The sequence below is a fragment of the Zea mays genome, chromosome 2 (assembly GCF_902167145.1).
Source record: "Zea mays cultivar B73 chromosome 2, Zm-B73-REFERENCE-NAM-5.0, whole genome shotgun sequence".
NCBI lineage: Eukaryota > Viridiplantae > Streptophyta > Magnoliopsida > Poales > Poaceae > Zea > Zea mays.
Genome location: NC_050097.1, coordinates 224,620,676 through 224,636,557, shown reverse-complemented (window position 1 = coordinate 224,636,557; position 15,882 = coordinate 224,620,676). Strand labels below are relative to the sequence as shown.

At 44.7% G+C, this 15,882-nt stretch overlaps 1 protein-coding gene across 2 annotated transcripts; it reads left to right on the top strand.

The window, feature by feature from the left end:
• The first annotated feature begins 4,981 nt into the window (after nucleotides 1–4,981).
• LOC100191204 (uncharacterized) lies at nucleotides 4,982–8,059 on the top strand. Of its 2 annotated transcripts, none has more exons than NM_001136639.1 (6): nucleotides 4,982–5,360; nucleotides 5,458–5,543; nucleotides 5,646–5,818; nucleotides 5,922–5,971; nucleotides 7,151–7,225; nucleotides 7,300–7,963. In NM_001136639.1, the coding sequence occupies exons 1-6, from the start codon at nucleotides 5,116–5,118 to the stop codon at nucleotides 7,838–7,840; spliced, it is 1,170 nt and encodes a 389-aa protein (NP_001130111.1). In that variant the 5' UTR covers nucleotides 4,982–5,115; the 3' UTR covers nucleotides 7,841–7,963. The 2 variants fall into 2 exon arrangements, with proteins under 2 accessions (NP_001130111.1, XP_008667000.1); XM_008668778.2 differs by having other exon boundaries at nucleotides 4,988–5,360; nucleotides 5,661–5,818; nucleotides 7,300–8,059.
• The last annotated feature ends 7,823 nt before the right edge of the window (nucleotides 8,060–15,882 follow it).

The following is a 15,882-nucleotide window of genomic DNA, read 5'->3' as shown; positions in this document are numbered from 1 at the left end:
GTTATCCTGTGGAGGTTGGATTTGTTTGGCTTTGCCTTTCTTGTCATACAAAGCCTTGCCAAGGCGAGCCACTTCTTGCTTTAATTGTTCATTTTCCTTTGCAACCTCATCTGTACATGTCTCTACAACAATATTCTCAACAACGACTTGGTTGCAGGGGTTAGAATCATCAATTAAATCAAAGCAGGAAGTAGAGGCATCTTTCTTAATTATTTCAGGTATTTCAACTAAAGATGCTGCTGGGGTGCTACCAATGTTTTCTAGCTTAGTAGTTAGCTCATTGTTGTGTATGCTAAGAATTTCCATTTTCTCTAGCAAATTTTCAATAGCTTCTTGGGAGCTAGCTAACTTAGCCTTAAGTTTTTCATTCTTTTTAATAAGGCTATCATCGGTAGCAGTGGATGGAGCACTAGATTCTAATAGCTCAATTTTAGTTGATAGCTCACTATTTAAGTTTGCAAAAGTTTCAAATTTTTCTAGCAAACCTTTGTAATCATTTTGAGAGCTAACCAACTTATTTTTCAAAGTTTTAAGTTGAGCTTTTTGCTTAGTGCAAACATCCTGGAAAAATTCTACGGCTTCCGCAAGCTCATCTAGAGAGGGCTTTCCCTCACCTTCATCATCACTACTACTTTCATCACTAGAGGATGGAATGCTTTTGTTACCTCTTGCCATAAGGCATTTGTGTGATGACCGTGATGATCGTGACGAGGACCAGTGGCTGCGCGTCCTTGGAGGTTCATCTTCACTTGAAGAATCATCCCAAGTTCTAACACTTGTTAGCGCCTTGCCTTTGCTCCTCTCCTTTTTGGGCTTGGCCATATTTGGACAGTTGTCCCTGAAGTGGCCCTTCTCCCCACATGCGAAGCATCCTCTCTTCCTTTGCTTTTTCCTGTCAATGTTAAAGAGAAGATCCTCGACCTGCAGGGGCACACCCATTAGATTAATCTTGCGGATCATCCTCATTACCTTTCCGACACGTCGGATTGTTTCTTCGTCCTCGGAGGATGATGTGCATGGTTGATTATCTTCATCATCATCACTTTCTTCTTCTTCCTCTTCTTCACTTGAGGAACTTGGAGTGGGAGCCTTCTTTTTGCCCTTCCTTTCATCACATGCAAAAGCATATGGCCTTGAGGAAGTTGGCTCCTCTCCCCGACTCATTTTTCGCGACATCTCAAAGGCTGCAATTTTCTCAATCACAATGGTCGGGGTCATGTTGCTCAAATCCTCCATGTTGTGAAGGATGGTGATGATGCTCCCATATCTTTGTTGTGGTAGCAGGGAGATAATCTTCCTCACAATGTCCGCATCACCTAGCTTATTAATGCCAATAGAATTGAGCTCATTGATAATTAGATTCAAACGAGAATACATGTCTCTAACAAGCTCATCATCTTTCATAGCAAAAGAATTATACTCATTCAAGACTAGGCAATGTTTTTGCTCACGGACATTGGATGTGCCATCATGGAGCTCATGCAATTTTAGCCAAATCTCATTAGCAGTTCTCAAGGTAAATACTTGATTAAAAATATCCATGCTAAGAGATTCATACAAGCAATTTTTGGCTCTAGCATTTAAATGAATTTCTTTTTCCTCACTCGTGGTGGGTTTCTCGGGATTCTTGAGAGGTTTCATCCCGTCACGAGTGACTCTCCAAACACCTAGATCAACGGCCTCTAGGTAACAAGCCATTCTAGCACTATAATATGGGAAGTTAGTGTCGTCGAAGTGTGGTGGCCTATGGGTATCCATCCCTTCCTCTAAAAAGCGTCGGCTCTTTTTAGCGGTGAAGCTAAAGCGTTTCAAATGAGCCAAACCGGGCTCTGATACCACTTGTAGGAAACGGGTGACGCCTAAGAGGGGGGGTGAATTAGGACTTCCAAAACTTTTACTAAACTAGGCCACAATTAAATCCCTAGAGTAAAACCTTTGCAAGTAATCAAACTAGAGTGTGCAAACTAGGTTTTGTCTAAGTGTTGCTATCTCTACCGCAAAGGTTAAGTTTCAATCTACACTAAACAAGTATGACTACAAGATTGAAACTTAAATGCTTAATATAAATATGGAAAGTAAAGAGCTAGGTAGAGAAGCAAACTCTCGTGGATGACGCCGGTATTTTTACCGAGGTATCCGGAACCACGCAAGGTCCCGACTAATCCTCGTTGGTGCCCCTACGCAAAGGGAAGCCCACGCGAGGGCCAAGCACCTCGGTCGAGTAACTCCGTAGAGAGCCGCGGGCCTTCTCCACGCGCAAGTGGTGCTCCGCTTCCGGCTCCTCTCGGACGCTCCCCGCCGTCTCCACTATCGAGCTTCCGGCCGAAACGCCGCGGGCCTCGTTCCCTCCGGTACACGGTGGCGGCCGTGACACAAACGCGGTTGTCACGGTCTCGCAAGACTCTCGCCCCACTCGGTACAATTACAACGACTCACGCAAGAGCCGAGGGGTTGTGTGGTTTTACAAAACTCACTCAACTAACTAGGATTCACCTAGAGCAAGCGCTAATGCGGTCTAACTAACTTAAGCACTTCACAAAGCACCTACGCTAATCACCGAGTGATTCTATTAAGCACTTGGGTGTTTGAGCACTTGGAAATGTCTACAATATGCCTTGGTATGTTTCTTGGGCTCCCACACCTCCAAATGGCCGGTTGGGTGAAGTATATATAGGCCCCAACTCAAATATAGCCGTTGGAAAGCAGTTCTGCAGCTTTCTGCGGCGCACCGAACAGGTGCACCGGACTGTCCGGTGGTGCACCGGACATCCCACGTGTACTAGCCGTTAAAAGTAGCCGTTTGAGCTTCCGAAGATGGCGCACCGGACATGGCGCACCGGACGGTCCGGTGTGCACCGGACAGCCCATGTCCGCTTGTCGTATTTTGGCCGTAACTTTTAGCTCCGAACTCCGATTTCGATGATCTTGTACTTTTTGGAAAGCTTATGAAATTCTCTACATCCCAGAGTTGAAGCCATATCAGTTTGAGTAAATTTGGCACACCGGACAGGCCAGTGTGCACCGGACATTCCATATGCTACTGCAGTTTTTCAGCAATTCCGACTTCGTATTATGGGCATAACTTTTAGCTCCGAACTCCGATTTTGATGATCTTGGACTTTTTGGAAAGCTTATAAAATTGTCTACATCTCAGAGTTGAAGCCATGTCAGTTTGAACAGATTTGATGTTGTGAAACACTTCCAATTCAGTCAGCCCTTCCTCTCAACTTTATCAACTTCACTTTTGTTTTGTAGCTTTGTATCTCACTTCTACTTCTTGATGTGTTGGACTCTTAGCATATATAAAGTGTCTTCAATATTACTTTGTAATGTCTTCTATGAGTCTTATAATGTCTTCTTTGAGGTGTTGCATCCTCAGAGCCTCAGTTCAATCCACTTTGCATCCTGTGAACTACAACACACAAACACTTGGGAAATACATTAGTTCACGGATTGTGTTGTTCATCAAACACCAAAACTCAATTAGCCAAATGACCCGGGGTCCATTTTCCTTACAAAGCGTGATAGCGACGGGAGTCCGAGCATCATTATCACTTCTTCTGTCCACCTCTGCATGCACCGACCCTAGGTCTTCGTAGCTTGACCACTAGTCATCGTCTTGCGAGCTTCGTAGGGTGTCAGAGGACTCAGGCCTAGGGCCCATAGGTCATGAGTGGGGCTCAAGCCTAGGACTCGTTGGTCATGAGTGGGAGACGGGCTGGCTCTTTTCCGCGCCATGGCTCGGTGCCAGGCACAGTTAATGCAGCGTGTGCGGTATTGATGACAAGAGCAGTCCTTTGATCACACGCGGAATCCACTCGAGTGGACCCCTTGCCTGGCTTCGCCTCATCTAACCCTAGGCGCGGTGCGCTAGGGTCATCCGGGGACGGATTCACCTGGGCAGGCTTCTCTCTATCTTCCCTCTGACTTGTACCCCCCTTGGGGGCCGTGGATCCCATCCCAACAATATTCATATAACAGATCTATACCACTAGATAATCCACTAGTTTAAACTTTGTAAAAATCACCCAGCCAAATCACTTCTTAAATCTCCACTAGATTCACCAAACAAATTGTACAAAAGCTTAAGACATCATTAAAACCAACGATTTAGATCGTTGGATAACTCCTTCTCTACTCAAATTCAGTGGACAATATTATTTAGATCATACCTCATCCATACCCCTCTATCTCCCTCGCGACCCCGTCGTCGCTAGCCTCTCCCTCCTCTGCATACCTGCTGCCCCCTCCCCCCTATAGGTGCCCAAACGGGCGGCCCGGCACGGGCCTGTTAGGCCCGACAGATAGACGGGTCGTGCCCTATCGGCCTGCATGCCGCAGACGCGGCACGGCACGCCGGCCTGGTAGCTGTGCCGGGCCGACCCGTTTAATTTGCCCATATTACCCATTAAATCAGGAAAATTGCAAAAAAATTGTGCGCAATAGGGTTTTGAACACAGAACCTCCCTCTACAAGGCTGAAAGCACTATATATAAGAGACTAACTAGTGAAACTCTAGTGAATTTGTTGTAAATAACAAATATAAAATCTATATATATATATATATATATATACACTATGCTTTATAAAATAAAAAATATATAATCGTGTCGGGCCGGACCGGCACTGCGGGCCGAGACAACGGCCTAAGCATGGCACGGCTGTCGTGCCGAGCTCGACCCGGCATTATTAGGGCTTGTTCGGTTAGCTCTCAATCCATGTGGATTGAGTGGGATTGGATGGATTTGAATCCCAAACAAGTCAAATCTCTTCTCGTTTTTTTCCAATCTCATCCAATCCATGTGTTTTGGGAATAACCGAACAAGCCCTTAAATGGGTCGTGCTTGGCCGGCCCGTCAAGAACGGCCCATTTGACCATCTATACCCTCTCTCGTGCCGTCGACTGCTCCACGATTATCGAAATTCTAAAAAAAACATAAATTTAATAAGTAGGTTTAAAACACAGCCTAGTGAGGCTGCAGTGTGCAGCACTTTCCGCTCCCATTTCGAAACTCCTGATCGGCCGACCGTTGCTTCCAACCAGCCCCGCCTCAGGCCCCCAACGGCTACCAAATCGCCATCGCCACTTTAGAGAGAGGGAGCGAGGGAGCTAGGATGGCGTCCAGAGATGCGGGCGCCAGCCCCAGATCCGCGCCGCATCGCCCTGGAGCGGTGGCGCCCAAGGACGGCGCCGACCTGCTCAGCCCGCGGTTCCGTTCAGCCGCCGCGCTGGCCGGGTGGGACGAGGAGTCCGTCCTTCTCGCCGCGATGGTCGTCGAGGACACTCCCGTCCGCGAGTCCCGTCGCAAGAGGCGGGCCTCCACCTCCTCCGCCGGCGGCAGCGCCGGATCCAGCACCAGGTACGCAGCCTCCCGCCCCCGGCCTAATTCTCCGTCCTTATGCTTTTCTTACTCTCGGGTTCATCATCCCATTCGTCTGAATGCCGCCTTCTCGTAGGAAGATGAGGCCGCGTAGGCAGTCTCCGGCCAAGATCCCGCCGGTGGTTCTCGCGCTCGACGATGACGACGACGACGACGCGGCAGGTTTTTCCCTCAGTTCGATTCGATTTTCTTGGGCAAATTCATGGCACGAGTACAACCTTCGTAGACGTTTTTCTGTCTCTCGTTGATTTGGAAATTTGCTAGATGGCAAATCGATAGTGAATGCTGCCACCAAGGAGGAAGAGAAAGTTGTCGTTGTGGGCGACAAGGAGGCGTCCGGATCTGGCGACAAGGCGGCGTCCGGATCTGGCGACAAGGCGGTGGCCACGGGAAACCTGCCGTGCATGGATCGCCTCCGGGAGGAGCTCTCTTGCGCTGTACTTGCACTTCTTTTCTTTTTCTATATGCTATATGAGGTTACATCTGTGGTTTCATACTAGATGGTATCGGGGGTTGATTTGGGAGTTGCATTTTCTGCAGATTTGCCTGGAGATCTGCTTTGAGCCGACCACCACGTCTTGTGGGCACAGGTAATTTCTAACTGTGCTTCTGGAAAAGTGGTTGCTTCAATTCTGAAAATGTGTATGCAAAAGAGAAGAAATGGAAAGCTTTCCACGGTTCATTTTGTTGGTGCCGCGTGCAACCGTAGGATGTCAGTTGCTTCCCGTGAGTGGCACAGTTCATTTTGTATGCTGATTGCCTGTCGAAAGCGATTCCTTCTGTTGTCAAAATTGCAGTTTAACGAATAATCCTGAAATTTGGTAAATTTTGTTGGAAGTGTCGGATAAGCATGTTTGGTTTAAGGATAGAGGTAGTCTATTATCTTCTTAGTCCTCACTTTTTTGTTTGTTTTGTGAAATGGAATGAGTTGATCCATCATTATTTCATTCCCACCAGATTTGTGGAATGAACTCATGATGCACCACCTCATCTATAATAGATTGATTTTTCAAACCAAACAACCCCTTAATTAACCTAGGCAAATGGGCTTACTTGCAATGCCCATGTGCACTTCCTGCGCATTTTGCAATTCCTTTTGTTTTCCTGATTTTCTTTATATAAAAGACTTGACTTGAGTATTGTCACTTTCATCGCTACTGTGACAATGCTTTGAGTACTTGAATTCAGAAATCATGTATCCCGCAGGGAGCATAGCAAGAATCGCTGTATAGCTCATTTTAGTTGCCGTAACCATACAATGCAGTTGCTTTCTCAACATATTTATTCGTTTTTGTTGCTGCCTGCTATTCTGCTAAGGAATGACAATAGATGGTAGCTTAAACTATTTGGAGCGTTCTTGCTTCAAACAAAGATTAGTCTCAGTTTCACAGCAAATATGGGGCACTGAAAGCTTGTTTACCGTGTAGATGTTCAGTTCAACACAAATCTTGTTTTTCTGATTCTCCCTATATATAGGACTATGGAATACTATTCTCATTGTTAGGCTGGACGCTGGAGTGGTCATAAATTATTATTTTACTAAAGACGGGCTTATTTTTATTCCTGAGGTTTATCATTTTCAAATTAATGTTATCTCAACTGAGTGGTGATTATCTGTACATTGTCCACCAACCTAAAATTTTGATCAGTGTTACCTGAAACTTTTTTGAATTGAACTAACTTTTGATGCAATTATGTTATTGAATATTCTAAACCAGTTTCTTCGTTGACCTTTCTGAAACTCGTCCTACTGCTACTCTGTTTAACAGCTTCTGCATGAAATGCTTAATACATGCTGCATCCAAGTGTGGAAAACGGTGTCCAAAATGCAGGCAATTCATCAGGCAAGTCTTAGCTGTGCAATCTCGACAAGCGATGTGTAAAGGCTTTGACTAAATTATTGTATCTCTCTCTGCAGCAACTCAAGATCGTGCACCATCAACACAGTGCTCTGGAACACCATTCAGCTGTTGTTTCCCGGTGAAGTTGAGGCAAGAAAGAATTCGACCTCACCATGCGATAAGGACGCGAGCCGCAGCCCACTCAGAGCTAATAGGCTATCACAAGGTGGCAATGGTATGAGAACTAGAACTAGGAGCAGGAGCAGCAGCACCGAAGCTAGAACAAGAAGCAGCTACAGGAGCTTCATGGAACCCGGCAGTACAACAAGCACCAACACTGGTGCGAACTTCATCAGCGCACAAGTCAACACAAGAAGCAGGAGGGGCTTCGTCCAGGCCTCGCAGCTGCTGTTGCCTAGGAGGAGCGCAGTAAGGTTGGACCAATCCGAAGATGCTGCGTTGGCTTACAGGTTGCAACAGGAGGAGTTCATGAATGCCTTTGAGGAGCCTGAGCAGGAGAGGCAGCAGCCACGGAACGCCGTGTCCACAGCACGAGACACTCTGAGAGCCATCGCCTCCCGAGCCGTCCGCCTCCGTGCTCGAGGCTGGCATGTTTAATATTATTCTTTCGTCAACTACTTTACACAAACCTCTTGTTTGTTATTCTACTGTGTAATTTTTTTTTAAGTAGGCTGACCCAAATTTGGATGGCCATAATCATAATCCTTTGGCGCATGGAACATTTGCTGTTGTACACAGTACTGTTCAACACATAGCCATTTGTCCGATTTTTTTGTATTTTTGTCCTTTTTCTGGAAAAAAATTAACGTTTAGACCCCTGAACGACTTAATTCTGTTTTTAGACCCTTTGCTTGACGGCGTAGCCATGGCGTCAAAGTACCGAGACTCTTTGGCATGTGAGGGCTGACGTGACATCTAGCTCGGCGTCATAGATCTTAGCGCCGAGCCAAGATTCAGGCGCCGGTCGATCTTCTTTCCCCATTCTTTCTCTTGCTTGTCACGCTCGCCACCTGCTCGCCGTCGTCGCCACAGATCGTGTCGCCCCTGCGCCTACTCGGTGCCGCCGCGCCCGAAGGCCAGAGACCGGCCGCCGACCACAGCCCGCCAGTTCGTCGCCCTCCGCTCCCATTCGGTATTTATTTAGTGTTTTGATATTAATTTAGTATTTATTTAGTTAGTATTTGATTAGTTTATTAGCTAGTAGCTAGTGGTTAGTTAGTATTAATTTAGTTTAGTATTTAGTTAGTATTAATTTAGTTTATTAGTTAGTAGCTAGTGGTTAGTTAGTATTAATTTAGTTTAGTATTGACTTAGTGTTTTCTATTTAGTTAGTATTTTAGTATTATTTACTACTTAGCTAGCACATGTTTTGTAGTATTAATTTAGTTTATTAGTTATTTAGTTGTTAGTGTATATAGTTAGCTAGCTATTTAGTTGTTAGTATGTGTACATGGAATGTGTTGTTCTTCTATTGTTGTTGTTTGTTTGCAGGTTTTCTGTGTTGGTTAGTGCGCATGGCAGACATCGTGCTGTTATTCCTTTGCAGGTTTTAGAAACCTCACCGTATAGGGGAGATGCTACCGATTTTTTTACTAACAGTACTATATTTTTTGTACATAGGTGATCGTCCGGTTTGACCTTCGCCACCGTTAGCTTGACTTATTCGTGATCTCACGTATACCTTATTTTCGTACATTATTAGTACAATATGTAGTTATGTTTGTTGTGGTCATTTAATAGTTGCTATATAGTTATTAGTTAGTAAGTAGCTATTACTTATTTATTACTTAGTAAGTATTTAGTCATTAGTAGATTAGTAAGTAGTTATTACTTATTTATTACCTAGTAAGTATTTAGGCATTAGTAAATAGGGCAACGACTAATATGCAAGCATGTACTAGGTGCAAGCATGCGAGCAGACATTTTTGATCTGTTAGATCGATCTAACAGAATGTCATATTTAGCACTTAAACCCTTCCACCACCACCTAGTATAGCTTTATAAAAAAACCCCTAACAAACTATAATTGTATCTACCGTTGGATACACATCTAACGGACTAAAAGTCTGCTTGCACGCTTGCACCTAGTACCTGCTTGCATATTAGTCATTTCCAGTAATTAGTTAGCCATTATTGACTTATGAATCCGTGTTTGCAATAGATGGACACCCTAGTGACACTATAACACGGAGGAAGTGTGGAGAAGATGTTTATGGGAGATTAGTTTTGATGGAATGAAGAAGTTGGTGGTTACGTTCGATGAAAGGCCCTCTTTTAGCCAGATTTTCGATGGGGCTTTTGAGGAGATTCGTTGTAATTTAAACGACCCTGGCATATCGATTGAGGGTTTATTGTCCCATGTTGCATCTGGGACAATATTCCGACGGTTGATCTCTATTGGCTCTAACGATGACTGGGTTAAATGTCAAAATTGTGATGACAATTGTTCCTCCATGTTTGGATCTGGTCGTTCGAAAGTTATCCTTTGATCATTGTGAAGCTCCAGTCAGGTTATCTCCATAATTGCCAAATGCATCTCCTTGTGAATCTCATTTGCAGACGTTGACGGTGACAATGACGACGACGATGACGACAGTAACAACGACGATGAGGACGAGGGAGATGAGAATGTCGTAGCTGCGACGTCATTGCACCGTCCCAGCTGCAGGATGCTCCCACGACTCATCCGTCATAGCTCACACCACGTAGACGGTGCCCACGTGACCCCTACACTACATGCATCGACGCCCTTGGAGCCAAGGGTAAGGGTAAGACTACGAGGAAGTGAGTCTGGCTATATGGACGATCAACTATGTGATGTGGACTGTGATGTGGAATATGTGAACTATGTTATGGACTTTATTAGTATTGGACTATTTGTGATGTGGACGATATGGACTATGTACTTATTGTGATGTGAACTATGTGGACTTTGTGATATTCTGTGTTTTTGTGATGTGTTATGTGGTGAAATGTGGTGATATCTTATTATTTGTGATTATTGCAAATGTGGTTGTTAATAAAACAAGGAAACTCTTGCGATTTTTTTGTAAATTGGAAAAAACATGACAATGCAATAGAAATATTATGAATCTGAAACATTATGGTTCTGAAACATTTTGGATATAAAAGTACTACATAACACACCACTAGTGGAATCAATCTGAAACATTATCTATAAGTGACTCATCATCAGAGTCATCCGTTGAGCAATCCTCGAGACAACGTTGTTCCACTTGCTTGATTGTCCTGCATCACACTTTTCTGCCTTTCACTTGTAATAAGCGGCTTCTTCTTCATTTGCAGCTTGGGAGAATAGCTAGTCCTCAGCTTCCGCTTCATCACACTTCTGCTTGTAATAAGCGGCATCTGCTTCTTCGGTGGTCCGAGACATAAACTCGTCCTCCTCCTCTTGCGCATGTAATCCTGTCTCAGCGAGCGCGATGAGCTCACTCAACCTTTATGTGTTGTCCTCCTCTTCCCCCATGTAATCTTGCCTCAGCGAGCGCGATAAGCTCACTTGTAACACTCTGAATTTGGGGTATAAAATTTCTTCTCTAATATTTCATCAAATGGAGGTGTTGCATACTCCCTCTTCTTCATTTTCGCTCCTTTCTTTCGCTTTCAGAGTAATAGAGGGATTTATTTCGAATCCATGTATCAGGAAAACCCTAAAAAGTCAGTGTGATGTTGCACCATGTTGAAGTGCATGTCATTTTTTGCATGTTGCATATGTTTTAAATGCATTCAAATTGTTTCGTGTTTGTGCTCGATTTTGGAAATTGGATAAAAAAGAATATAGAAACAAGGAAAACGGAAACAGCCCCCCTTCCCCTCTTCCAACCCACCATCCTCGATCCACCCGCGGCACGCGGCCCGTGTGGCTCGCCCAGCGCGGCGAGCGCGGCCTCGGCGCGTGGCCCCTCGGTCGTGGCTCGTGGCAGCCCGGCGCAGCCAGCGCAGTCTACGTAGCCCTGGTGCAGCGCGCGGCTCGCTGCCAGTGCGGCTACTCGCGTCTGCGGTTCGTGACCTGGCATGGTGCGCAGCCCGGCGTGGCTGGTCGCGGCCCCTGCGCAGCTAGTCCGGCGCGATGAGCTTCTGCACCTGCGCAAGTCGTCGAACCCAGCCCCGAACCGCGTCATCACAGCGTCACACTTGTCGTCGTGCCCGTGTTGCAGTTGTACCCACATCCGCGTATGTGCAGCACGTCGTCGGGTTCTGACGACGTCCGTCGACCCGTAGACAACATCCGTCTACTCCCCCCGGTGTGCACGCGTTCGCTCGCCATTTCCTGCGCATCGCGCGCTAAATTGGTCACGTGGAGTTCGCGTGTGTTGTGCACGTCGTCGCGCGCGTTGTTACGTGTTAATAATTCACTTCACCGGGAATTGCTCTCACTAATTAACTTACGTAAGTAAGCGATGATTATCCGAATAGCAGGCCAATCGAAACTAAGTAATACTTTTGTCCGTGCATGTGATAGATATTGGCTAACATGGCTAGGTCGAATAAGACATTATAATTAATATTCGCGTAGCATACATGTAATACCCCTCGACCATAGCTTTAGTCGTTGCAATTCCTTTCTCTCTCGAGTGGTCGTAAGTGCAAGCTATATAACATGTGCGTGTTTAATTGATTTGTTCTCTTGTATGGTGTATTGTTCTTTTCTGATTCGAAGATGTGAATGTATGCTTGCACTCGTATAGATAATGATCCATTTGCAGAGTCTAAGGAAGTTGCAGGAGAAGACCCTGAGTAGCATCTGGTTGGTGAAGGCAAGTGTCCTCTGACCTATATATGTTCTACTCACTTTATAATCCATAAGGACTTGTTCGTTAGATGATACCACCCGGGAAAACAGTGCAGCCATGAGGGTGGAATGGGACGCACATAGCTAATTAATAAGAGAAACTGAGGTGTAGTTTGCTTCACCTTCGTGCCGTCAATGGGGCTCGGTGTACGCTACTCGCTCTGCTGAGGGTGTTCTGTCCTTTTGGGGAGGAGTATGATGCATTTAGAAAACCTAATGGGAGGCTATACCTTCGGGGAATCTTTGTAAAGGCTTCATAGTGAATCCCTAGCCGCTCACATCGGGAGTGAACAAGGGTCTTGCAAACCCGGGCTAGAGAGAGGGGATCACGGCTCGTGTATAAAGTGTGCGACCTCTGCGGAGTGTTAGAAACTGATATATCAGTCGTGCTCACGGTTTTGAGCGGCCTTGGGAGCTCCTTTGATTAGAGATACTTTGGCTACGGATGGCAAAGAGGGCGATGGATTTAATGATGATGGCTCTAATTATAAAATATGGTATTTCCTCCATTAGGAGATATCTCTTAGGATAATAGCTTGGGTCTTGGTAATAAAATTTGGCTTCTACTAGTAATAAATACATGACCAACTAAAAGAACCTGCTTCAAGCTTCACCCTACATACAGCTAGTCAACTTCAGCCAAACGGTGCATTTAGAGTACGTTGATGTGTACTCATCCTTGCTTTAACACCAAAACACCAGGTTGTCCACATTGCAACCCATGCTCAAGGGAAGACGAAGGCATAGCGGAAGATTTTCAAGAGTTTCAAGACTATGATGAGTTCTAGATTTGGGTTAGCGGCAAACCCTTAGTCAGATGTCTGTGAAGACCTTATCTTACTACGTTTCGTTAGCACTTTGATTCATGTTTAAGTTAATGACTATATGGGTGTTTTCGACATCATGACGTAATAAAGTTAATACCTTTTTACTCTATTATTTGAGCATTGTATGATGATGTCCAGTTATGTAATCGTTGTGTACGTGAATTTCTGATCCTCGCATGTGCATGGTTCGCATTCGATTTGCCTTCTAAAACCGGGTGTGACATCACTCAACCTTGATGAGTCGTCATCCTCCTTCATCAGCTCCAACATCGCCATTTTTTACTAAATGTATCTTGCACGAGCCTCATCTGCGATATAGTTCACAGCACATCTAATCTCTGCAAGTACAATAGGACAAATGTACAAGCAAAACCAACACGTCTTTTTTCTCACCCACTTGCACTCAGACGATCAGCAAGATTTATCAACATCTGTTTCTCGGCTCTAGACGCATCCATTTCCCTTGCCTCTTGTGCTCTCTTCTCATTTGTCGCCTTCAATCTCCTCTGCTCAACACGCATCGGATTGTCATAACACATTGATTCCACGAACCTAAGCATCTCATGTCTGCGATCTTTAATGTAGAAATAGACGAGCTGAGATCCACTGTGCATCTTCTATCCCATGAGTCTCTTGAACTTCATTGTATGCATCTCTTATTTGTCGATGTATCTCTCCCAACTGCATTTTCTTGTCTCCTACACAAAAAACAATAAGCAAGTACGGACGCAACATTACAGCTCATACAATCAAAAAGAAATACCACCCTTATCGTAATCTACCATATGTCCACAAAATAGCACACACCAATCTCGAAAGGAACTAATCTATGCTTAGCTTCAATACCACTTTTGCAGAGTACAGGATCGGACTTCAACTCTTTCGTCCACTCATTTTTTTTCTCCTTTGCCTCTGGCTCAGGCCAATGGGACCTAGGACCATACATCCACTCTCTAAAATTACATATAGGCCCACTGTATGGCTACAGGAGAATAAATTAGTAAATTTGTGCAAAAAATAACAAAATTGTGGACATTTGCCATGCACTCACATAATTATTGTTGGGACACATGAAGTACTTTGCAGTGTCCTCACATATCACAGCACGATCTCCGCAATCGCACCGAGGCGGAGACTCCAATCGTCTTTCTGTGGCTAAGTTCTTCTCCTCATCTGTCATTAGTGGCGGGTTCGGGGGAGGCACCCAACACTTAAAACGGTCATGTGTATTCCTTCCGCACAACCAATTAGCGAAAAGAAGATATTGAGGGTCAAACTTATCGACACCGTCGATCCACTGGAAAAAAGCACCTCAAATGACCCTATAGGAATGGAACGAAGCATTAGTACACATCTAGTAAACATCAATAACGTCATAAGCTACATACGTTAAAACCACCACAAGTGTAGAAGAAGCAAGCAGTCGTGTCTGGATGTTTGATTGACATACCCAAGTAGGTCTGCCATAGTCATAATTAGTCACAGTAAGATCAGGAGAAACATGAGCATCCTTAATAGATACATCCGGATATAACTCCCGAGGACAACCTCTCTTCTGCCACAATGACTCCCAATATATGTCTTTCATCTAACAACCGATTATATATTAACACAACTATATAGAAATAGAAGAAATGATTTTAACTTATAAACCATATAACCTAGGAATCATAACTAATAGCAATATGCGTACCAATCAAAACTAAATAATTAAAACCATATAACGCAATATACGTAACAAACGAATCAATAAAACACCATACATTGGTCTTCAAAATATAAGGATCAAATCAAAGTTTCCCGACTCGAATACGAAGATTAGAGCACCTCTAGACAGTATGGAAGCAAATTGAAACAAGTGATTCAAATGGTTGGGCGTATAGGTGTACATTCGGGCCGCCCGGCCCGGCCCGGCCCAAGCCCGAAAAGGCCCGTATTGTTTGAATTTCGGGCCGGCCCATGGGCCTCGCCCTCGGCCCACGGCCCGGCCCGTAATTGCTTAAACGTGCCGGGCTTATTTCGGGCGGCCCGAAATTATAAAAGCTCGAAATTCAATTTTTGGCCCGAAATTCACATTAGGGCCCGAAATTCAGTTTTTGGCCCAAAATTCAGTTTTTGGCCCGAAATTCACATTAGAGCCCTAAATTCAAAAAAATAATAAAACAAATAAAAGATAAGACAAATAAATTTGAACAAAATTAAACTTAATATTTGTATTAAAGTTACCACAGCTATGCAATGACTACCTCGTTTATAAATCATTTTGTTAGAAGAAAAAAGAGTATAATCAGCTCTATACAAAGTTCGTAAGTTTAGTTTATTGTCTAATATCATAACAAAAGTAAAATTACATCACACACTCTAATTCAAAGATACAAAAAAACATCTAACTAGCATTATCTCTAGCTTTGTGTTTTTTTATCAAGTATATGAAAGTGTGGAATGAAGTGTGTTTTGATAAATATATGGGCCTTTTCGTGCCTCTATATGGGCCTTTTCGTGCCTGCCTTAAACGGGCCGTGCTCGTGCCCACCCATGGGCCGTGACCTCGGCCCAAACCCGGCCCGATATAACGGGCCGTGCCGGCCCGGCACTAAATTATTTCGGGCCGTGCCGTGCCTGTGCCGTGCTTTTTTTTCCGTGCTTCGGGCCGGCCCATCAGGCCCGGCCCAAATGTACACCTATAGTTGGGCGCAACTCTCGGCCAGAAAACGACTGATTTATAGGTCTTCCTAGCTCGGCGCCAATATCTATGACGCCAAGATAGGTGCCATGTCGGCCTCCGGGTCAGCCCTCGCCGCCAACGGGTCACGTACCTCGACACCATAGGATGTTACACCGAGCTGCTAAACCTCGGCGCCATGGCCTACGGTGCCGAGCAAATGATCCAAAAACAGAATTAAGTGGTTTAGGGGTCTAAATGTGATTTTTTCGAAAAAAAAATGACCAAAATACAAAATATTCAGGCCATTTGTGGCTAAATTATGATATGAGGTATA

What these genes read in the sequence shown, in the direction of transcription:
- LOC100191204 (NM_001136639.1), top strand. Translation starts at nt 5,116, where the DNA reads ATGGCGTCCAGAGATGCGGGCGCCAGCCCCAGATCCGCGCCGCATCGC. An exon ending in CGACGACGACGACGCGGCAG is followed by an intron (nt 5,544 to 5,645) that starts GTTTTTCCCTCA and finishes GAAATTTGCTAG; the next exon opens with ATGGCAAATCGATAGTGAAT. An exon ending in ACCACGTCTTGTGGGCACAG is followed by an intron (nt 5,972 to 7,150) that starts GTAATTTCTAAC and finishes TCTGTTTAACAG; the next exon opens with CTTCTGCATGAAATGCTTAA.